The 23,281-nt window shown below is 35.9% G+C and overlaps 4 protein-coding genes across 8 annotated transcripts; 3 read left to right on the top strand and 1 right to left on the bottom strand.

The window, feature by feature from the left end:
- Window positions 1–51: 51 nt before the first annotated feature.
- Window positions 52–2,425, bottom strand: LOC113500517 (MYCBP-associated protein-like). Its single transcript, XM_026881346.1, has 2 exons — window positions 1,827–2,425; window positions 52–1,696 (listed from the first exon to the last, which is right to left on the bottom strand). The coding sequence occupies exons 1-2, from the start codon at window positions 2,327–2,329 to the stop codon at window positions 433–435; spliced, it is 1,767 nt and encodes a 588-aa protein (XP_026737147.1). The 5' UTR covers window positions 2,330–2,425; the 3' UTR covers window positions 52–432.
- A 34-nt stretch (window positions 2,426–2,459) lies between these two features.
- On the top strand, window positions 2,460–9,551 carry LOC113500518 (carbonic anhydrase 1-like). 2 transcript variants are annotated; one of them, XM_026881347.1, is made up of 6 exons: window positions 2,460–2,590; window positions 2,824–3,045; window positions 6,727–6,887; window positions 8,333–8,419; window positions 8,827–9,054; window positions 9,231–9,551. In XM_026881347.1, exons 1-6 carry the CDS (start codon window positions 2,569–2,571, stop codon window positions 9,525–9,527), a joined length of 1,017 nt encoding a protein of 338 aa, XP_026737148.1. In that variant the 5' UTR covers window positions 2,460–2,568; the 3' UTR covers window positions 9,528–9,551. The 2 variants fall into 2 exon arrangements, with proteins under 2 accessions (XP_026737148.1, XP_026737149.1); XM_026881348.1 differs by lacking the exon at window positions 2,460–2,590 and adding an exon at window positions 2,628–2,739.
- A 141-nt stretch (window positions 9,552–9,692) lies between these two features.
- LOC113500566 (frataxin homolog, mitochondrial) lies at window positions 9,693–11,541 on the top strand. The gene is made up of 2 exons (XM_026881411.1): window positions 9,693–10,154; window positions 11,243–11,541. Exons 1-2 carry the CDS (start codon window positions 9,873–9,875, stop codon window positions 11,492–11,494), a joined length of 534 nt encoding a protein of 177 aa, XP_026737212.1. The 5' UTR covers window positions 9,693–9,872; the 3' UTR covers window positions 11,495–11,541.
- On the top strand, window positions 11,485–20,507 carry LOC113500564. Of its 4 annotated transcripts, none has more exons than XM_026881408.1 (17): window positions 11,485–11,643; window positions 11,756–11,889; window positions 12,272–12,393; window positions 12,728–12,885; window positions 13,258–13,441; window positions 13,809–13,915; window positions 14,337–14,558; window positions 14,727–14,927; window positions 15,344–15,530; window positions 15,950–16,092; window positions 16,703–16,822; window positions 17,078–17,282; window positions 17,671–17,763; window positions 18,106–18,314; window positions 18,635–18,730; window positions 19,039–19,182; window positions 19,670–20,507. In XM_026881408.1, exons 1-17 carry the CDS (start codon window positions 11,569–11,571, stop codon window positions 19,862–19,864), a joined length of 2,595 nt encoding a protein of 864 aa, XP_026737209.1. In that variant the 5' UTR covers window positions 11,485–11,568; the 3' UTR covers window positions 19,865–20,507. The 4 variants fall into 4 exon arrangements, with proteins under 4 accessions (XP_026737209.1, XP_026737211.1, XP_026737210.1 ...); XM_026881407.1 differs by having other exon boundaries at window positions 11,487–11,643; window positions 17,668–17,763; XM_026881410.1 differs by lacking the exon at window positions 19,670–20,507 and having other exon boundaries at window positions 17,668–17,763; window positions 18,648–18,730; window positions 19,039–19,131.
- The last annotated feature ends 2,774 nt before the right edge of the window (window positions 20,508–23,281 follow it).

The following is a 23,281-nucleotide window of genomic DNA, read 5'->3' on the forward strand; positions in this document are numbered from 1 at the left end:
CTAGTTTTATTGACCAATTGACCAAAGTACTAAAACCATTTAGAAGTTCATAAGCCTGGAAAGTTTCTATGTCTTTGGATGGAGGAACTTTTCCTAAGAAATGCTTAACACAAATGGCTATTGTTAACTCGGGGAACATAAAGCGTCAGGATAGGATGAGATATAATAATGTGCTTAATTCATTTGCTACTCAACGTTGATCGTTCCATCGTCTGTGAAATATCAACTTTTTAGTTCATGAAATGTAGCAGACAGAAGGCCAGACATGGAAGCTTTAGTAACAAGATCCGTTTTTACCCTACAGATAAAGTTTCAGAAATGAAGAGTTTGTTCGAATGTATAATATTTTATTCAAGATATCAAGCAAAGAAAAACATCAAACATCATAATTGTAATTAAACTAACATGGGATAATAAAGCAACATAATATAATTAATCGAAATACCGACAAAAATCAAACTCCATCCACTTATTAAGATCTAAACTGCTTAATACCCCAGCACACATCTCAATTGTATTATTGAAGTGTTCATAAATACGTATGTACATAATATTTCGTACCATGAGAGCGGTGAAGGGGTCAATTGCAAGCGTTTTACTCTTAGACTTAGCACGCAAACTACTACCTGCGGCTAACGGTGGCTGTGGGCGGGAAAATGAATCACTCACACTAATATATTCTCTATCAAAGTTATCAATGAACCTCCCTAATAACAATCTTACAGCGCGATGCTTTTCTTTCAAAAGGTCTTCTCCCTCATACCATGGTTTTAATAACTCAGCATGGGATTTCCTCAACAGCTCATAATACTTCATTCTGTCATCGAATTCCTTTGCCATCATCTGGTCCCTCCACGTACCTATAGATAAGTCCCAAAGCTCTCCTGGAACCATTTCCGTATAATATTCTTTCATCTTCGCTACCTCAGTCTGGTGGTAGAAACACACCGGGTTTTTCAAAACAAATATTTCTGCTTCCAAAAAGAACTTCTTGTATGGATAAATTTGAGGAGGCACAGTAAAAACGTTATCGAATATTTCATTGACAAACTCAGTGGCCAAATTATCAATAGTTTTCCTATTGATTCTAGTTTTCAGTACTTCAATTTTACGTTTTATCATGTCTACATTTTCAACTGAATCGGCATATAAATTAAAAGCTAATCTCTCACTCATAGTATCGAAAAAAGATATATTACACATGCTCAATTCCCAATATTCACTGTAAATTCCAGGTTTGTTAGATATGAATGTAAAGAATATCTCTTTGCTCTGTCCAGGAGATAACACATCTTCATTTTTGTTAAAGAAGAATACTTGTTCATAAACTTCTTCAGGAACGTATGGAATGATTCTTTTTATTTTCTTCCAGCAGTATCTTATAGTCACAGTTCCAAGATTTTGAAGAAAAAGTTTAGCTCTACCAGCTCTTTTCATTGGGACATTAAAATAGTAAGTCCAAGTTGTACAAGGTTCATGAGTATCGTCGTTTTGGAAATTTGGTATGTGAATCAGTGTTTGTCCAGGTATATCTTTATAAATAACTGTTTTATTTATTCTGATTGCATAGACGCCACTTAGAGCCCCTTCGCAAACATCTCTCGTTTCATCTACAACGATTTCTGGCACTGGTGGCATTTTTGGCGGTGGTGTTCCAGGTTTTGTTCCTTTAACTATCAAATTTCTAATATCTGGCCTAAAAAAAAGTGAAATTAATATTTCTAGTAATTTCATTCATCTATTTTGTATCTACTACTGATGACATTTTAGCTAACACAAGTTTGGATACAGATACATTAAAATAACTAACACTGACAATACTTTACCTGAAAGGGTCAATTTTTTTAATATTTTCCTCAAGTTCTAGCTCACGTTTATCTCTATAATTATTGTAATCAGCATTCAATTGGAGAAATGGCAAACGCTGAGTTTCGCCAGCCATTCCCATTTCGTTTTTAAGGACATACGTAGGTACAGCAACATGTTCGATCACTCCTGGACGCCCTATTTCTGCTGGAGTCCTATGGAGCTCATAAACCGGCTGACAGTAACAACGTTGTTTCAGCCTAGGCGGTCGATCCCACAAAGACCCTCGCACACCGTATTTTTTCTCTACTTGAGCATGTTCTAAGACAATTTTTCGTTCTTTTATCTCCCGCACTTTGTCCAGTTGGTTCATCAGAAGATCTACTGGTTCTCTTTGCAGTTTTTTTCCCAGGCCAGTCGTTTCCTCTTGTCTGATTTGTATCCATTTCTCCCAAACTAACAGTTCACGGTCTGGGGAAACTGGCAAGTTAATAATCGGAATAATACTGTCACGCCCTTCCATTATTTTGGATAGATATTTATTGTTATGATTAACAATTCACAATCAAGTATTTTTACATTATGTGTCACTTTTGGCGTATTACAATACTATGTGACATTGTCAAGGCGACAAAATAACAAATATTTGTATGTAAATGCAATGTCAGTTACACAGTAAAATTATCATGTCTTAAAATCATATTATATTCAGTGTTCATGAGTTTCGATTCAACAAAATTGTTAGCGTTAATCATCTAAATCATGGAACTTCCAACTCAAACAGGTATTTTAATTATAGAGTAAACTTTCACCGATTACTTATACTTTTTTGTTCCTGCAACATGTATAGAAAGAAAGCCTGTTGAAAAATAATAGTTTGCCTATTCTAAGTTCTACATAAACTTAATCCAGATCTGATGTCTAACCATAAGGGTAAGGCACGTAGATACAATTTCACTGACTTTCCAACCACTCTTCAAAACTTAAATGTAACCTAAAAAGCAATTTCTGTTCAAGATAATGTCAAGGATAATATAGTTAAAGAAAACGAAGATCCTTCTATACCTCCTTATGGGACCAACGAATGGTTACAATACTGGAGTGAATTTGAAGGTCACCTACCATCTCCCATAGATGTCTCCATAACAGGCTCGTTGTCGTACAAATGTCCCGAGCTCAAATGGTTCAATTTTGATGTGTACCCCCACAAAGTTAAGCTGACGAATACAGGATACACAAGTAAGTTTTAAGGACCCATTTAGACGATGCAATAAAAATACGTGAGGGTTGCTGCTGGGATTTTATGTCCCGTTAGATACCCGAGCTGCGCGGCTGCACAAATATTGCAACTGGCATGGTATTCCTGGCAATCGTCTAAATGGGCCCTACGTTACTTTTCCCTTTGGATTTAGAGCTCATTTAGACGATGCAAAAAACTATCGCGCGAGTTGTATTAGTTTCAGGTTACGATACTTATATCTCTTTAGACACTTAGTTATTACTACGTCCTAAAGTAATAGCAATTGTGGAAGCGTGATAGCACACTACCCGGCATCGAGCATCTCCCTTCCACAACTGTAATATTATTTTGAGATTTGATGGTAGGCCCCTTAACCGGCACGGCTTAGCAACTCCCGTCGTTTCCTTGAGCCAGGTAGCCTTTATTCCTTGTGTGACGTCACACAATTGACTGTTCCACGGACTTACCTGGCAGACAAGCGAGGCTTTTGTTGCCAACAGAAACCAATATTATTGTATAGCTGCCTGTGTGAGAGAAATATTACTGCACAAAGGGAGAACCTTTAAAATTTTCAGTCCAAGCACTTTTCCGATTGAACTGTTTTGTGAAGCAAACCTTTGTTGGATTGTGTAAGGAGTATGGCATAGAAAAGTTTATGTCACAAACATAGCTCCTAAAAGTATGTACGGAAAGTGTAACAATACACAAAAAAAATTGACTGAGTTTTGACGAAGAAGGTCCGCATTTAGTATGAAAAATAATCTTATCCCACTTCCAGAGTTATGATGCCACAGAGAAACAGACAGCCACGACAAAATTATAACACCCTTCTTTTTGGGTCGGATGTTAAATTTTTCCTCGTCGATCGGGGAATAATTGGGCATAGGCATCACTCCGTGGTTGCATAATGCCATATAAATCACACGTAATTCGAGCAATCACTAACACATACATTAGGGCAGAACGTGTGGTCGTGTGTACATATTATTAGGCCATTCAGATTACACTGTAACGCTTGAGCGATCAGTACGTGAGCGCTCCATTGCATGGTAAACTGCAACTCCGTCAACCATGGCCCAATGTCCAACACAGCCTCTGAATATTTTATGCACTGTATTGCTAGCTCTTGCCAACTGTGTGATAATATGTTAAACTGTTATTGGTACAAGTTTCGTTGAATATTTCAAGATTATAATGTTAGTGGTTATGAAACTACCAGAAAGTAATCGTCCATTAGCTCATAGCTGAGTGTCAAAGGTGTCCATTAAATTACATTACCTCAATATATATTTTACTTTAAAAAATGAATCCTTAAGGATATTAAAATATTTATTCTGTCTTTAACAATATTGTTGTGAACAATCCACTGGGATTATACACAGGTATGAATTTCAAAAGCGAAGCTTCCACTTTATTTTATTTTCTCTAAGCTCTCATTTTAAAATGTGTTGTGTATTGTCACAAGTATAAATTAAATTGTAAGGCCTGTTATTTTATTAAACAATGGTGTTAAACCCTCGAAGTTCACCGGAGTGTAGTCTGAAGACGGGAGCTTAAGGGAATGTAATCTCGCGTTACTTCCATCTGCCTACCTACAGCCTGCTGTAATATTCTTTTATTACCACAACCGGAGTAAATAACGGGTTAAATAAATTATAAAAAAGAAAAACAATACATAAAGTTGCGTATTATGAGTATGACGTTTGCATCTCCGAAAGGTAAAACGGTACCCTATTGCTAAGGTACCTGTCTCTTTGTCTGTCCTTCCGTCTGTTTCCGGGTTGTTTCTCATAGACCGTGAGATACAGCATTCTTAGCTAGACAGATAAAACTTTACAGATCATAATGTTGCCTCTAACAACTAACGCTAAAATTAAAGATCGAGGATACAGTCATAAATTTGTTTTTTTTTTTGTGGCACCGAGCACTCGAATTTATTTCTCACCCAAATAATTTATTTTTCCTGACCCTTTACCCTTGTATGGAAACCGCAGTTCGCTGGTCCTACTCTCACCATACCGGTCTTAAATTATGTTTTAACAAATATTTTTTGCCTGGGATCAAACATTATTCATACCCTACTTATCATCAAGAGGCGATTAAGTATAAAATTTGTGAACAATCCCAAAGTAGGATAGATGCTATGACCTAATTATCCTGTCATTACCAGCCGCTGAAGTAATAAACCATACGAAGTTCCTGAATATCTATGAAAGATCGTACAAAAGAGACCTGACAACGCAATTATTAATAGGTATGATCAAGCAATCCTGTTCGTGGACCTAGGATCTGAAGATACAAGTATTTAAGTGCCTGCACTACGGGTTCTAAAAACAGGCCAGTCACCATAGTAGAAGCAATAGAGAACAGGAGACGGTGAAGTCACTTTATATAGCGCGGTCTTGCTCTCACAATAGGAACAACCATAATATATGTGTTAAGCACTACCCAAAGTAAGGCTCTTTCTGTGAAATTGAGATGCCGAACTATGCCGTTGATTGCGCCATCTAGTTTCCACGCCTGGAACGGTATCGCTCCAAGGAGCGGTAGTTCGCTTTTTATTATAGAAAATCATAGTAAGCACGCAGGCAGGGGCCAAGTTAGCATAATACGGCCATTTATTTAGGCTGTGAGGAAAGGATACGGATTAAATCTTGGATACGCTGACTGATGAGAAGTAATAGGCAAGATATAGAGGGCTAAAGTTTGCGTTTGTTTAGAGCCACCAACTGATTTATCAAAGAAGCTTAAAGGTAATTTGTGATTAGGACCTTAAGCTAGGCAGCGAGGCATAGGCTTTGGGATTTCTATTATAGGTGTTATACTGTCAAGAGAAATTGGTGTACCTAATAAATTTCAGTACTTGATTATTCGGTTGAATGATTAATTTAGTGGCAGTAGGGTGGCGCTACTCACATCTAAGTGTCTCTAGATGTGATTGAAGTTTAACAATCCTTCTTCCTTGTCAATTTTGTTGCTTTATGGTGTAGAGTGGCTAAAGAATTACAGTTATAGTGCATTTTTATACGCGAGTATATGGCTTGAATACTGCAATTTGCAACAATTTTCAGATTGCCTTCACGTTCACAAATTGTTTTAACGACCTTTTTTCATTTACTTCGCAAAGTGCTAATGAGGAATTGCAAAATATTAAGTGAGGTAGATAGGAAAGAAAGCTTAAGATCAAATCTTAATTGAACGAAGTAGGTACACGAGTACGTTAATACCAAATACATTCCAGAATGTTCCATTAATACATGTATTGCTTACTGTTTGTATTACCCAACGTGAGCATACAGGATTCAGGTCAGCCCCTGTCTAAACATGATGACATCACAATAGCAATGTTGGAGCATCGTATTAAACTGTATTAGTATTACATGACGACAGGGATGTTATAGGTACAAAATATGAATACCTACAATAATTGCATGAGGATATTTTGGACTCGTTGCTTAAACGTATAGACGGATTTTTTGTTTGTTGTGTTTCGTACTCTTAACGTAAAAGTACCGAAAAAGGGTATTTAATATCTAGAACTCTCCGTCATCACTACCTACTTTTAATTAAAATTCGTTGCCTTCATTTTTTGTAACAAAGTTGATTCAACCTTCTTTAAAAAATCAATAAGCTTTGTGTTCGTATCTAGATTTTTTACTTCACAAAGTCCTTTTTCCCAGTTGTAATCTCCTCAAAATGGAAGACAGAACGTCCGTACTTGGAAGGAGGACCTTTTTTGGAAAAGCATGTCCTATCGCAAATCCATTTTCACTGGGGAGCTGACATGATGGAAGGTAGTGACCACACTGTAGATCAGAGGAGATATCCTGCAGAGATGCAAGTAAGGAGAAATCTTTATTGCAAATACTTCTAATATGAGTTTAAATTAATTTTATATTCATCTTTAATGTTTGTGATACGTCATTGTTTCGGTCCATCCATCCACCAGATAAATACCATTAAATGTTCTGCAAAATTTGCATTAAAATGAATGAGAATGAGAATCTTGGACGTAAATTGGTCTTTTTTCGACTTATTACTATTTTCTTAACTGGGAACTTAGTAATGCACTTTGACGTGAGAAGAAAAAATACTTATAGTATAAGTATTATAGTTATTTTTCTTCTAAAGCGCTCTTTGGGAATCTGTAAAACAACATAAAGGTGGCCAAAGGTTTTATGTTTTAATGAGAAAATTGGGTATTGTTAATTTAACTAAAAGGTAAAAACAGGGTAGACACTCTGGGTAATTTCCAAATGCCTTTCCTTGTTTTTCTATGTGAGTAATGTAACCTATTTATTATAAGAAACGTATTTTTTTCTGTATCGGACAGCCATCCTGCGGTGCCTACTCGATGTTATTTTGATTTCCCTCGAGGGTTATAAGTTCTTTTTTCGGTAGTAAATCCAATAAGATATTGTCAGTGTCCCGTGTCAATATTTCCGGTAGAGGCGATCTTATTTAAAGTAACTGTTATACAATAATGGGGTAAATTGAATTTATGGGACTCAATTTAATATTGTGGTTACGTTTCTGGTTTAGCATATTTTTTTCTTAAAACATTAAACTAAACATTAACAACATTAACATTAAACATAAGAGTGTTGTGTGGTATAGAAGATGTTAATCTGCTTTCAAACTTGTTGAATTTTTCTGGCTGAAAGGGCTTACCGCTTAATCTTAAAGTATTATTGCGGGCACTCAAAAGTGATACTGCTATAAGCTGTCTATTACGATTGAACACTTTTAAAACCACAATCAATATTAAACCTTTTTCTCTTTAAAACCTTTTCAAATACACAGTTTTACAGTTAACCTCTATATTTACGTAAGATATTATAAAACAAAAAAATCGTAAAAGGTTGACCTATCTTCGTGATCTACTTTCAATACTTACGTATAAATGGTGTAATACGATTGAGCGTAATACAATTTCGTGTTCCCTAAGGAAATGTCTTCGTTGGTAAGCGTTGGAGGCTAGACGTAGGCATCTCTAGAAAAATATTAGAAGACAATCGATATTTAATATACACATGGATCTGATATGTAAATAAACCAAATAAATAAGGTCTAGACCCAAAAAAAGTTAATCACCAAAGAGGCAGACCTATAAAAAAATGTCAGAAGACCGAATCGAAATCTAATGTAATACACCTACCTGTTTTTATTGAAATAGATTTGGCGCAAACGTTTTGGATTGTGTACAATTTTATTTGTATTGCTTCATCAATGTTAGATAGAATATTATATTATAGCTACAATAAATAACACACAGTTCGTTTTCAGGTTACCTTCTTCCGCTCAGAGTACATGACACAACAGGAAGCTCTACGACATTCTGATGGAGTCACAATGATTTCGTATATAATCAAAGTGAGTACATTATTTAGAGCAGGAAGAAATACATTTATTTGTCTACCAAATTATGGGATTATTTTTAGACAATAAAGTTTTTACCAAGTGATGGCACTCAGCCGAAGATTTTTTATGAATATAAAAGAGGGCTAGTTAAATTGGGTAAACAAAAACGATTAATGTTTACCTTAATAGTCGTTGCTTGTCCTTTACCTTACCTTTTTGAGCTCTTGAGATAAAAGCCTGGTAACAGCATACGCAGTACAGTACCTACGGTATAACCCTTCGGGTACGAAACTTAAGAAAGTACAAGAAGTCAGTTAAGACTCCTCGTTCGGTTAAATGCTCCTATTTTTATTACGTACAGATTTAAGTAATTTTTACTTATCCCAACAATAATTATTCGGTTTCTTAAATAATTCCAGTACGGCGTCAACCCAGACGATAGACTTAGCTGGGTTCTTGAAGGATTTCCAAGGGTACGAGAGGCTCAGAAACACACACGCATCGGCCCCTATCCAATGTCCCGTCTGCTGCCAATGTTCTTCGAAGACTACTTTCTTTATTGGGGAAGACTGGACACAGCACGAGGTGAAAGCTTCGTTATCAAGTGGCTAGTGCCAAGGACAACTCTGTTTGCTTCCTATGACCAGGTACGAAAATGTTGGAAAAAGAGGCGATTACCCTTGAGTTTGACTCCAGCTAGCTTATAAAATAACAATTAAAAGTGATGACGTCCATCCTATTTACAGCATCAATGTTACTACTACCTACTTTCCCATACTTATAATTATTTGAATTGATCTCCATTAAACTTCGTTTGTTACAGATAAGAGAGTTTAGAAAGTTATGGGATCCCTGGGACGAACCTAATCTAAGAAATTTTAGGCCACTACAAGAAAAGGGGGAGAGGCACGTTTTTTTCATCAATCCTCACTGGTGCCAATATAACTCGTTACTGCCAATACCTAGAGTGCCTGAGCCATCTATTTCTGTATTATCTCCAGCATATATGAAAAATCCTAAAATGCTACCGCCTCAGAATAGAAGAACGGAGTCAAGTCAAGTGGAAGGACCTACTAAAACCAGCCAATATAATTTGCCCACTTTACTCACTAGAATCTAAATTAGTAAAAAATATTAAATTAAACGTTGTTTCAATTGGTAGTTTGCTAATGTATGAAAATGTTAAAAAATGAAATAAAACATTCTTTATTATACACTCCGCCCCTAAGATGACCCACTGACCGTTGGAGCACATAAACAAATTACATGGTGCCCAAATAGACACTAAAAGCGATCTCTTACAGACAACAGAAAAATATTATAAGTTATATTAACTTGAATATGTAAACGAAACGCACCAAAAACGTCAGCTGTGACGGTGTTTCCAAACTTTGCTGTCAACGTCAAATTTTACATCAACAAAAAAGTAACCTACAAATTTCGACCTCGGACTCACAATAACAAGATGTTGCGGAATATTTTGCGTACCAGCCGGTGGCTGGCACGAAAACAGATCAATATTTTATCCCCAGTGTTGCTACGCCGCTATCCTTGCATCAATTCAAGAACCGTTCATCAACATTTTAGCCGCCAAATTGCTACAACCCCACCGACCCCTGAGGTCTCAGATGTAGAACCCGCAGTTTTTGAAGAAATCTGCAACGAAACCTTAGAATCTCTTTGTGACTACTTCGAAGAAATTGTGGATGGAGCACCAAACTTGAAAGGCGCTGACGTAACTTTTAGTGTAAGTTATAACTTCGTTACTTATGATTTAAAACCTCTTTTGTAGTTTATAATATTAAATCCATTACCTTTAATTTATTTCTACCGATAAGCTTATGTGGAACCGTGCTTAAAATTGTTAAAAAGTTTAAATATCTGGGACATATTATAACAGAAAACCTAATGGATGATGACGATATGGAACGACAGAGGCGCAGTATAGCCTGTAGGAGTAACATGCTAGCCAGACGATTCTACCACTGCTCCAAACAGGTTAAGGTGACGCTGTTCAAGGCGTACTGTCAGTCGTTCTACACCAGCCAACTCTGGTACCGGTTCACGAGAAGTGCGTTCAACACTCTTCGTGTACAATATAACAATGCTTTCCGGGTAATGATGAACTTGCCCTGGCGGTGCAGTGCGACTGACATGTTCGCTGAGAACAGAGTTGCAGGTTTTGTCGCACTAGTGCAGAGGCTCAGAGTATCATTCTACAGCAGAGTAGCCCTGAGTAACAACAACATTGTGTCCTCTGTTTTCCATAACGTCTTTCTAAAAAGAGAGATTAAAGATTTATAGGATTTTTAATTTCATTTAGATTAAGTTTTATTTTAATATTGTTATTTTATTTTATTTTAAAGTTTTCTATTATTAGTTTCTAGTAGTCTAAGTCACAATGTTTTTGTTATGCATGTTATGGGTTTAATTGCCTGAAATAAAGAATATTTAATTTAATATTTAATTTAATTTAATTTAATTTCTAAACCTAGCTGTATAATTTGTGATTATGTATCATTATGACATTTTTGTTCTTGAAAGTTCTCATCATAATGTTTAATATTATGTGCAATGTTTACTCAAGTGTGACCCATGTTGTCAATAGGTACTTATTTAAATGAACTTGTTTGTAATAGTTGGAATGTCATTTGTACAAATTTCATTACTCACTTACTATTTCTTGTGCTCCATATAATTAAAAACCTTAGTTTACATCACATATCATAAACCTTATAAATAATTACTATCAACATGTTTCTGTAGTTGTTAGACTTAAATATTATTTACTGTAGTCCTATTCAGCACTAATTTATATCTGTTTACTTATTTCAGGATGGAGTGCTAACCGTAGCTCTTGGCTCAACCTATGGAACTTACGTAATAAATAGACAAACACCTAACAAGCAAATCTGGCTGAGTTCACCTGTGTCCGGACCAAAACGTTACGACTTAGTACTCAAGGATAACGGCTATTGGGTCTATAAACACGATGGAGTAACACTACATCAATTACTACAAAACGAAATATCAAAAATAGTCAAGAACAAAGTAGAATTCAATAAGTGCTCACACAGCGTCGTTTGAAAATTGTACATTTTATTTATTTTAGTAAATAGGTTTTATTGTTTCGATTTTTGTTTTATTTTTTTTAATTCACCATGGAGGTAATTGAAGATGGAAATATTATGGACCGTATTCCTATTTTGTTGCAAAGAGATTTGGAGTATTATCAGGTAAAGGAACACCGGTATCACTTATATTATTTAGACTTATATTTACCAAGTATGAGGGTTTTATATTAGGTAGTTTTGAATATATAAGTGAAGTTGTAATGAATATTTTCAGAAAAATCAAACAGTCTTGTCTGAAACTGTATGTAAAGGTGTGGTTGGTGGAAGACTAGACTTTCCAAGGAATGCGTCCTTTGCTGCGGTCAAAATTGTACTGTGGCTTGAAGAGGAGTTCTCTATCGCTTTCAAGTATGTTTTAAGAACTCTTAACTAAATATTATTGCAAGCTTCAGTACTATACACTTTATTGCATGCAGAGATACATAATTCAGTTTACAAATTTTAAGGAAAATCTGTATAGACAAGCATAATTCACACAATTTCTTGATATTTTTTTAGAATATATATAAATAGAATAACATCTGTTTGTTGTCCCTAACTATTAATTGCCTAAAAGGGTATCAAGTAATATTAGAGAAAAGGGAATTTTCTCTTTCCTCTTATCTTTCCTTCTTTTTTCATTCCTCATCTACCATACCTACATATCATACAAAACAAAAGCAGTCCAAATCTACTGCCATCCAAGATATTTTGTATGAGTTAATTATAGGAAATGGTATTGTACTTACAGGCAAGGATCTGGCATGTTCGTCATGACTAAAGAGGATGAGAAGGCTGATGGTGGAGTTGCTAAGACATCAGACCCTGATAAGTTTGTGCAGTTAGCTATTAAGTCTAGTGACTCATTATTAGGTATGTATGTTTTAAATATAAGATTTTTTTTGTACCAAGTATTATTTGATTACTTAAAAGAGAAAAAAGTGAGGATGAAAATTACATTAATCAAGGTAGCCCGAGGATTAAAAGAGATATGAGTAAAAATAATTTCCCAGTCATTTCTCAACGTGTAAAAAAAAAACAGCAGTAGATAAACCTCAACATACACACAAGAAGAACAATTATATTGCTATGTTGATGTTGCCAGGCGCGAAACAGAAACCCAATATCAAAACCTTTAAACAAAATTTCGTGCTTTAGGGTAAAAATTACCAAAATAAATACCATGTTTAACTTTTTGTATTTCCAGAGCATCTACACATGTTAGTACAAGAAGCTCTAGATCATGCTGACTTGCCTGTACTAACAGCTGCGTTGGGCGCCGCGGCTCTACTGAAGAACAGTCTTTACTGCTATGTCCAACATGTTGAGGATAGTGGCAATGCTGAACTGTACTCGCAGCTTCAGGTAAATGAATGATTTAAAATGCCTTGAAAAAGGATCCTGGATTATTTGAAAACTACTTCTGTAGGTGACCCAGGGAAAGAATTTACGAAGAAAATCAGTTGATTCCCAGAAGAAACACAATGAGAAAGTACATGGGAGTAACCAGAATCTGATAAGAAATATCCCCATACAGATCTTACATATATGCATTTTTTACGTCTTTATTCCTTGTTATCATACCTACAATCTGTGTAGGTATAGCAGCATGTTATTCTAAACAATAATAATAGCTTACATTAAACACGATTAACAAACTATTGTGCCTTTGAAAAACTTTTTCGATCATGTACTCTTTTGTTTTCAATAATATCAGAAGGAGTTTTTTATTTATAGGCCTGTTACAAACGCTACACGACCATGTCAGAGGCTGTTGGGGAGAGAGTCCTTGATCTCCACAACCGAGTGTTGTCGTTATACATCTTACAAGACTCCGGCGGGCGCCCGATAGATGGCAACACTAAGACTGTGCACGAGAGTGGCACGCCATCTGTGCAAGGGTGGTGGCTTTATATGAACGGTTCGTTTTGGTCTTTTTATAATATAATAGTATACTGGAGTTTTGACTTCGTTATCGTCTTTTAAAGTAAGATTGGTGTTCTTGTGGATGCAAGATGCGGTGCCGTAATGCAGCCAGTGCAGGGCGCCGTCTAGATCTGAAAATAGTAATGTATTGTGGAACAACGGTCAAAATTCTACTTATAGAGTTTATAGTAACGCGGTAATTGGTGAAAATCTTAAATTGTAAATAGTGGTTATTAATTCAAATTCAAATTATTTTTTATTTTTTTGTCACCGGGCGAAGGTCAGCTTTGGGACTGTTATGTAAAATCATTAGTACCAGCTAGTTTGAATGTGATAACTATTGTATAATATTTTTGTTTTAGGCAGTAGAAGAGACTTGTGGGATACAGTACCACCGCGAATGGCACAAAGAATTTTCGCTGGAATGTTGAATGAAACTCTTACGATACTTACCGTAAGATATTGTCAAGTAAGTCATTATAAACTTTCATACCTTTATTGAATAGAACTTAATGGTTCGATTTTATAAAAATAATTCTACTCACTAGGATTTAGCATTCTGCAGGACTAGTTTCGGGCCTAGAGTCGAAAGACGAGTCTTAAATCATGATTAGACGCAGCGGGAGGTCATGAAACTAGTCATTCAAGTGAATACTATGCGTGACTAAACCGTTGTTAAATAAATTATTATGAATCTGCCTTACGGAAGTTATTGTAATAAGATAAGGCTCGGTTTTTTACCCCAGTACACACAATAAACTCTTATGAACATAATGTATGATTAATCATTTTAATTTTGTCCAAGTATATTTTTTCGAACATAGTATACTTCACCATTCCAAAATTCTACTATACAAGCACCAAATAACAAAAATCTGTAATCATTTCAGACAAATACAACAGAAACAACAACCAAACTTCTTCTTAACGATATCCTCAACATTTTGCTCTGCGTCGCTCAGCTGCTGCCATCTATATGCGCGACGGGATCCGACCTGGCGGGCTTGGATGTCAAGCATCAAACTAGGGATGTGAGAGATGTCCATGCTAAGTGCAATGAGCTGTTTAAATGTTTTGTGTATAGAGGCGCTGATTTACATTTTCTGCATCAGGCAAGGGCTTTTGATTCTTGGTGAAAGATACGAGATTTGAGATGGCAATAACAAAATAAGCCAGTACTATAGTTCCGTGCAGATTAGGTGCTTTGCAATCGAATATCAGTGTTAGCAGACAATGGTAGGCAGCAGTAATTTAATAGTCCATTGTTACCAATTTTTCAGGAATTCAAAGAGAAAGACACACCTGTGGTACCCCGAGAATGTCCTTACCCCTGGTTTACTTTCGTCAGTCCGAAACTATTTGACAAGCTGGATGACCCCTCAGTGAGGAGTACCCATGATCTGTGCAACAAGACCGCTTTGGGAGTTGATTTGATTGTGTTATTGGCACAACCGCAGCCTAACTGGGCGCTGATTGTTAAGGTAGGTATTTATTTGTTAAGCTTGATAACTTAATGAAGAGATTGTGTATGCATACATTTCAATGATCAAACCCTATGTAGGCAATATTCTTATTATATGCATCTTAATATTCCTAGTCATTTCTTAGAAATTAAGGAGAAAATCGGGGATTCAAAACGTAACCTTGAATCCGCTTATGAGCAAGCGCGGTTCAGTTCTGCTATTAGATAGGATGTTAAACTTCGGTTTATCAGCCCGTTTATAAGTATTGCCACTTTCATTCAACACCAACGAAGGAGGAAAGCGAGAAGGAAATTCTATATTTTACCCTATTGAGCCCATATCAACAAAAACTTAAAAGTAACGAGTAATGAACTTGTGATAGAATGTTTCCTGATACATTCACACCGTATAATTTAATACTCTACCATCCCCAGGTTTTAATGATGCGTGACTGTCACCTGTCCCGCCTGCTCCTCATCCGAGCGATCCGCTGCATGAGCACAGACAACTCGCGATGGCCGGCGGACGGGCTCTGGTACAGCGTACACGATAGGCATAAGAAGTGCAGCGGGTTTCTATGCACTGCTGATGGATTCTGCCGGTTTAAAGGGGATGTTAATCGTAAGTAAGACGAAGTACTGAATATAAGAGTGAATGGGGGAATTAACTGTTTTTGTATCGGAGGATATGTGCCTGGACTTTCTCTGTACTGGAGGAGGCAGTGTTTCTTCATTTTGCTGGAATGATAACGATTTTGACGGAAAACCTATAAAACGAAAACATCGATTTAGTCCTTAAATTAATATACGTCAAAAGCACTTCAGTGGTCAAAAATAGCGTCGCTTATACAAAAAAGAAAATATCTCTAATAATAAGTCCACATTTTATAGTTCTGCATACTGCTATACTAGTACTGGTATTTAAAGAGTGTGCAAAATCTTAAGAATTAAAATCGATGAAAATAAAATACCTACTAAGAAATTCACTGGCAGGCATAAAATTAAAAAAAATGTTCATAGAACTATTTTTTAATATTCTAGCGGGTGAAGAATTAGCTCGAGCCGCCGGTGCCTTAACCTTCATTCTGGCCACGATTGGCAGTAAGGCTGAGCTGAAGTCAACTTTGTGTTACGCGCTGGAAATATCAGGCCGCGACTGGGCGGCTTGCCTAGATAAACGACAGGTATTACATTTGGGGCCTGTTTAGACGATGCGAGGAATATCATGCAAGTCGCAATACTTTGAGCAGGTGTGCAGGACGAGTTTCTAAAGTGATGTATAATCGCCAGCAATGTATTTCAAATTGTACGATATTTCTGGCGTCATTTATTTTATACGTATTTAGAAATATAAATCTAAATATGTTTATAAATTGTCAAGTTGTGTTAAAGATGTGGAATATTATTATCTATACTAATATATAAAGCTGAAGAGTTTGTTTGTTTGTTTGTTTGTTTGTTTGAACGCGCTAATCTCGGGAACCACTGGTTCGATTTGAAAAATTCTTTTTGTGTTGAATAGACCATTTATCGAGGAAGGCTATAGGCTATATAACATCACGCTGCGACTAATAGGAGCGAAGATACAATGGAAAATGGGGAAAATTCTAACCACGTGGACGAAGTCGCGGGCAACAGCTAGTTATTAAATAAACGTTTCCAGTTGATTGCATCCAAATGGTATATAAAATGCGACTTTGTTAATTTTCTAACGGGTCACGCTAGGGAATCTACTGAAATCTAAATCTAAATAGGCTGTGCCAAAGGCGAGTCTATATTTTTTCTACTTTTCAGGTGTGGTGTGATAGAAGACCTCCATGGTTGGCTGGTATACTGGCTATCGTCGGTTCTATTCTCCAGTTTATACCTCCAATACTTGTGAATGCAGTGCAGAGCGGGGCCTCTATGTATCAGGTAAATAGTTGGTATTAAGCTAGTAAAATCATTAATGACTTCATTTTGTAAACGGTAAAAGGTACGACGGGTTTCAAATAAATTTTATTCGCCCTACATTTCAGAAATGAATGTCCCATATTGTAAACTTTTTTTAAATACAGAAAGCAAAGCAATGTTCAAAAAAATTTTTGAATGGATGCAATATGGCCATCCAGTAGAACTGAATTTAATAAATTCTTAAAGCATTACTTAACTGCCTACATTTTCTTTCAGACCATGTCTCTTTGCCTATCCTGTATATCAAGATCTTTGGACTGCGTTCCACGTAATTTCGTGAACGCTTGTACGATAATAGAGGGTACTTTGCCAGCACACATTAACCCTGTTGGCGGTTCAGTACTTCTTCAAATGCTTGTAACTGTAACCTATGAAGAGATACAAAAATGGGCAAAAGCTGAGGCAGAAAAGGAAAACGCTGGTAAGCGCCATCTCTTGGTTTTCCTGCGAACCTCCGGTAGCGACAAGTGAGAACTAACATTTGAATGTTGCGACTAACTACAAATTAAGTTTAACTGAGACAAAAATGCTGTAAGGTAATTTCTGTAGCTAGTTAAAAAGTGATACCAACGCCATCTAGTTATTGATGTAAAAACTTCAGCACTTTGAGTTAACAAGGTACTGAATACAATTAAATTATGTGAAAGTAATTGATCAGAGGACATATGCTCACCGGGTTATAAAATGTATCACACAAAAACATCATTATTAGTGAAAAACTAGAACAACATGTTTTTATATTTTAGTTTTATTTAAATTATTTTGAAAGCTAATAGTATTGGAAGTAATGTAGTATTTGTTGGCAGAAGCATCGGTTGCCAACGGGGAGGCTCACACTGTCCACAATAGATCCCATAAGCCGAGACCGAAGCAAGTGAGAATCGTAGCTATGGGTCAGACGAGTAAGTTCTTATTTTTAAAATAATTGAAATAAATTTTTTGCCATTGAAAAATTATATAGGTATATGTTATTTAAGTCTATAATTAAAACTTTACAGAAACCATTTCTCTGAAAATGTTTTGATCTGGCTACTTGTTTATATTTTATGAGTTTATTAAATGATGCAACGGTATAATCCCGCGTATTTGTCGGGACCCCGCGACCTGGCACTACATCAGCTCTTGATAAAGATCTCCGGTTTGGTCCCAAACTATTCGGGCAATCCCCGATAAACCGTTGCATCATAAAAAAAGTCTTATGCCTTATCCAAAAAACCAACACTAATCTACTGAAACATCTCTAGCAACATCAACATCACTAAGTTTCGACGGCAGCCACAGCAGCGCGTCGTCCATCGCTCTCGCTGTCGCCGAAGCTCTCTGCTCTATAGACGAGGACGACAAGCACACGAGAGAGATACAACTACTGATAGAGCGAGCCAAGAAGAGGGTGGTGCTTACTGAACAGTTCGGGTTGGAAGATTTTCCTGAATTCGCTGAGTTATTTGAGGAGGTGATGTCAAAGTATTCTATTTTATTCGACCAAAGTGCCGGATAAAGTGCCTGGCGCTGGGTTCAAAGAGAAAATGGACTCAGAGAGGGTCCTATAGCTATCACCACTTAATGTTTACGTTATGATATTGCAGTTGTGGAAGCGTCACAACCCGCTACATGCTGTGGACGTCTATTGCACAATATATTGAATGTTCTTTTTTATTCAAGGTTTTAGTGGCTTTTTTGTTTAAATAAGAAAAAAGTATTTCTCCTTTAGAGATATTTCTCATTTTAAACAATGGTTATTTGATGATATTTTTTTGTATAATCGTGATACAGGGTGATGTACCAGGCTCAAACGCAGAGCGCGCCGGCGATGCTGCGGCCTTGACGAGTCAGATACTGATGATGTCACCGGGACGGGATAGCCTCCGAGTTAGTTTTAGTACTTATATTATTTTTCAAGAGTCCTTGTTGTTTTGATTTTTTTTTTGGATTTCAATTGCAACGACTAAACTTTTCAGTACTGTGCTACAAAAATAAAATACCTTTCTGTTTCCGTATAATTTTCAAAACCTTAAATCATCTGATTTTTGTTATAATGGAACATAACTTCCTGCTTCTTTTAATATATTTTAAATCTATTTAATTTCAAAACGTTACAGACGCTTTTTCTCATCTTTAAAAAAAATCATAATTTAAATTTGAAAAAAAACATAAATATATTTTTTAAATATCTTTAGGTGGTCTACGAACATCTTCAGTTACATTCAGAATGGATTTACAAAGAGCTCGGTATTCAGGATACGTGTGACGATAAGATATCTATGAACAAGACCCCACTGCTGTACACGATGTTCCACATCGGAAAACATCCATTTGACCAGGTAAGTAAAAAATTGATAAAATTAGGAAACAAAGAATTCGACTTTGAATTGACTCCACAGTACTCACAGCGTAAAGTACAACACAATACTCGGTCTTCTATTTAAAAGCCAGTCGTATAAAAAGCTTTCCTTTGCGATTTTATCCATAGAAGTTTCAACATGCATTTTAGATTTGACATTTTTACTGTCCAGCTATCTATCTAGCTATTAATGAGGTACAAACCTGGTGATGGATGGACAGACAGCGGAGCGTCAGTAATAGCACAGTAATAGGGTTCCGTTTTCACCCTCAGGATACGGAACCCTAAAATGCAATTGCATTTTTTATATTTTAATTTTGCTGTTCTTGCCGAAATGATAGCTATACTATGTGAAGCAGTCGCCTGTCAATAATACTCCTACTTTAACATTTACTGTTGAATTAGATATCTTTTGAATTCCCTAATTCCCATCATTAAATACAACACTAAAATTCGCATTTGTACAGTTTCTCCGCAACGAATGGCCGATACCTTGGAGCAAGTTGGTTTCCGTGGCGAAGGCGTGGTCCGGGCTCGAAGGCGTCCGCGTGCACATCAACAGACGTACAGACGTGAGAAACATGAAGACCACAGGGAAGTGTAATAAACAGCTGATGAATTTGTGTTCAATGTTTAAATCTACTAGTGAAGGAATACTATAAGTTAAAACGATTTATTCATTTGATGAAAGGATTTATACGTATTAATAATACCCGTCTGAATACGTCCTATAGGTACAGGCCTCTTCAGAGAATGGCTCTCTATAGGGAAGGTTTTCAGTATTTATCACAATGCTAGCTCACTTATTGGTGATTTCAGATTGCAGTATTTGCAATCCAGGGCCCCAATTCTGCTATTCATATTATCATATTTTTACAATGGCCGATGAATGAATGGAAACAGCAGGTTTTCTCACGATGTTTTCCTTCACTGTTTGTCAGTGCATCTACTTAGAAAAAGCTATATTGGTGGAATCGAACCTGCACCTCCTGCGTACAAATCCATGCATAGAACCACGAGGTCACCACGGCACCAATAAGTAAATGAGTATTTAAGGTTCGAATAATTGTTAGTAGTAGCCTTATTAAGTACTTAAGTATAAGTATTATTTGTGGTGAAAAAAGAATTATGGTAACCAATTTAAATAATAGTATTGTATCATGAAACATTTGAACTTATCTTATTCTATAGTTTCAGTCATTGTCCTCAGACATTGTTATTTAATGCTTTATTTAGACTTTGTGGGTTTGCTGTTTAAGTATATCAAGTTATTGTTGACAGTGAAATAAATATCGATTACATTATTGTTTTGTTTTTGTTATTTGTACATTTACAAAATCTTGTAGTATTTTTATGGATCGTCTGCTTTTGCTATATTTATTGATATCGATTGCGCTTATCATGTTGGGTAGTAACTACAAACAGCTGGCAGTTTTCTTAACCCAATTCTTTTTCACTTGTTTCCATTATTCCTTATTTTATAGCGGTATCATAAAGAACGCATAAATAAGTCACATGCAAAGTTATTCCGCACACAAATCTTACTTCGAAAACATATGTCATAAAATCTTTTATACACACTGCAAGCCTATCCAATTTGCTACCAATATCCATAAAACGTCAGCAACGACAACTCGCCACAAGTTTCTATAAAATACAATATTCTCCAATAAATATTCAGAAGTTGGGACGTGAATTGTGAAACATTTTTCTTGGCTCTCGAACTTATAAGAAACTCAAGTTTACGCCTTCCCAAGGAGGTGTCATAAGTTTTATAACGGAATCCATGTAACTTTCCGTCCGTGGACATTGACATTTAGTAAGTTTAAACACTGTAGATTCTATTACAAGTTAGTTGGTAATAAGTTTGCCGGCTGTCCGATGGAGGGACTTTTGTAATTTCGTTTTGATATCTGATATTTTGAACGTAGACTGACTGAGAGTTTTTGTTCAGTTTTCTCCGTTCATTCGATTTGTTCATAGAAATGTAAATTTGATGCGAATGGAAGTTTGTCGAGTTTTGTTTTTGTTATCTGTTGTGTCGTTAATTTGAATAATGTGTTTAGATGTTGAATGCCTTAATGGTTTAATAGCTTGTTTACACCTCGGTTCCTGTGATTTCTTCAACGGTTTGTAATAATTACAAACAGTATCATATTGAAGATTATAATTAATGATTAAATTACTTATTTTTACATCAATAACTTAGCCTTCTATAATGATAAGACATTTTAGTGTGTGGTTTGTTATGTTATACATAATATAGACTCATGTCTAGATTAAAGGAAATTCAGGAAACAATTTATTTCAGCAAATAATAATAATTTGTTATTTGTTATTATATATAACAAATTATTATTATTTGCTGAAATAAATTGTTTCCTGAATTTCCTTTAATTCAGCAGACATAATTTAGCCATTTTCGTACTTTAATTATACACATGTAAAGTTTCACTGGTTGCAAACATACGACACAATAACTCGTACAAATGAAATGCAAAAAATGATGAAACATTTTAAAAGTTTTACCGCTAAACTATTAAACAGCAGGTAATAAGTTTCCTCACCATCGCAATGGCGAGGAAGTCGTTATTTTGTTCTGCTATCTGATATTCTGAACGTACTCCGGCTGGAGTAGTCTTTGTACAGTTTATTGGTACAATTTCCTTATTTTCTATTGAAGCAGCTGATCGATTTTTTTATGTTTGAAGTTTTTATTTCGTTTAATTAACATGTATAGTTTTTTTATTGTTTAAACCTTTATACTAGCTTCTGGGTACGTAAAGTGATTTTGTTTAAGACTTCAAAATATAATGTATCTATATTGTATAGATTCATATATAGATTCTATGTAATTTTATTATTAATAGGTATGATTTGCGTGCAATAAAGAATTAGACTTCGAGTTATCTCTACCACTGAGTTACTTAGGACTGGGAACCTTTTCCAACGGTGTAGCTACTTTATTTAAATTGTCTTTAATTGCCACAATAATCAAATTTTCTTGGTCAATACCTACCATCACGAATTTACAGTTTGATCACTTTGAAACTTCAACATTCGAAACTTCGAGAACATAGTCCCAACACCAATCAAAGTGCGTTCAAATCCTGAGCTCAAATCCAAATGCTTTATCTCAGCCACGGAGTCCGTGTATCGGAAACCGATGCAAATAAACTTGACTGGGGATCGAACCCCAAATCTTTAGCGGGCAAACACCGGCGGTTGTGTCGTTACACGCTGCGCTCAGTACTGGTCGACATGCTAGATGTAAATTGAGAACGAGTGACGCTGGTACTATGAGTTCTAAACTAGAATATAATTTTGTGTCGTTTTTGAAGTGACATTCAAGGTTGGTTAGGCTTGCATTAGCTGGAGAGAGTTCGTTATTTTTGGGATTCATTTTTCAGATTAGGATCCCCAAGAGCAGCTTGGTTTTGAGAATAAATTGATGCTTACCCAGTTAGGAATAAGTTAAGTCCGCATAATTACTTTTAAAAACATTATGGCTTTATTTCAGAAAGTGATCCCACGGGAATATAAAGTCGGGATATGAACTATCCTATATACCATGTTTCGTCTTCTATCTGAGATAGTTTGACCGATTTTGTGTGAAAGAGGAACAAACATCCATACATACAAACTTTCGCGTTTATAATATTAGTTGGATTCTTAAAAATTCAGTGACATTCTTTCTCCCATCTCAAAGTGACTATGGCTTGTGGTAGCGCTCAGATCACTGAAGTTGTCCCGGGATTGTTTATTCAAAGCGCGCCACGGACGTGATGCGATTGTTACGTTCCGGGACGATCTCCAATCAAATTTTGATTTATTCCTTTTGTTCCAGTTTACATTTTCGGTAATGTCCGACTGATTTTGTTGGGGTTTGACGGGGATCAAGTTATTCTGTGCCGCGTGCGCTTCGCTGACGTAACTTGGTTACAGTGTTTCCCATAATATCTCTGTCACCAATCGTTTTGAAATAGGCTGGATTATTCGTGTTTTGTAAATATATTTTTTTTTTGAAATTTTGGAGCTGTTGAAAATGTGACTCTTTTTTTTATTAATTACTTACATGC

The sequence above is a fragment of the Trichoplusia ni genome, chromosome 14, assembly GCF_003590095.1.
Source record: "Trichoplusia ni isolate ovarian cell line Hi5 chromosome 14, tn1, whole genome shotgun sequence".
NCBI lineage: Eukaryota > Metazoa > Arthropoda > Insecta > Lepidoptera > Noctuidae > Trichoplusia > Trichoplusia ni.

Excerpts from the sequence above, each read along its gene's own strand:
- LOC113500517 (XM_026881346.1), bottom strand. The coding sequence starts at position 2,329 with ATGGAAGGGCGTGACAGTATTATTCCGATTATTAACTTGCCAGTTTCC. Across the intron at positions 1,697-1,826 it reads AAAAAAATTGACCCTTTCAG|GCCAGATATTAGAAATTTGA; the intron begins GTAAAGTATTGT and ends ACTTTTTTTTAG.
- LOC113500518 (XM_026881347.1), top strand. The coding sequence starts at position 2,569 with ATGGAACTTCCAACTCAAACAG. Across the intron at positions 8,420-8,826 it reads TGATTTCGTATATAATCAAA|TACGGCGTCAACCCAGACGA; the intron begins GTGAGTACATTA and ends AAATAATTCCAG. Across the intron at positions 9,055-9,230 it reads TGTTTGCTTCCTATGACCAG|ATAAGAGAGTTTAGAAAGTT; the intron begins GTACGAAAATGT and ends CGTTTGTTACAG.
- LOC113500566 (XM_026881411.1), top strand. The coding sequence starts at position 9,873 with ATGTTGCGGAATATTTTGCGTACCAGCCGGTGGCTGGCACGAAAACAG. Across the intron at positions 10,155-11,242 it reads GCGCTGACGTAACTTTTAGT|GATGGAGTGCTAACCGTAGC; the intron begins GTAAGTTATAAC and ends TACTTATTTCAG.
- LOC113500564 (XM_026881407.1), top strand. The coding sequence starts at position 11,569 with ATGGAGGTAATTGAAGATGGAAATATTATGGACCGTATTCCTATTTTG. Across the intron at positions 13,916-14,336 it reads TTACCGTAAGATATTGTCAA|ACAAATACAACAGAAACAAC; the intron begins GTAAGTCATTAT and ends TAATCATTTCAG. Across the intron at positions 15,531-15,949 it reads GTTTAAAGGGGATGTTAATC|CGGGTGAAGAATTAGCTCGA; the intron begins GTAAGTAAGACG and ends TTAATATTCTAG.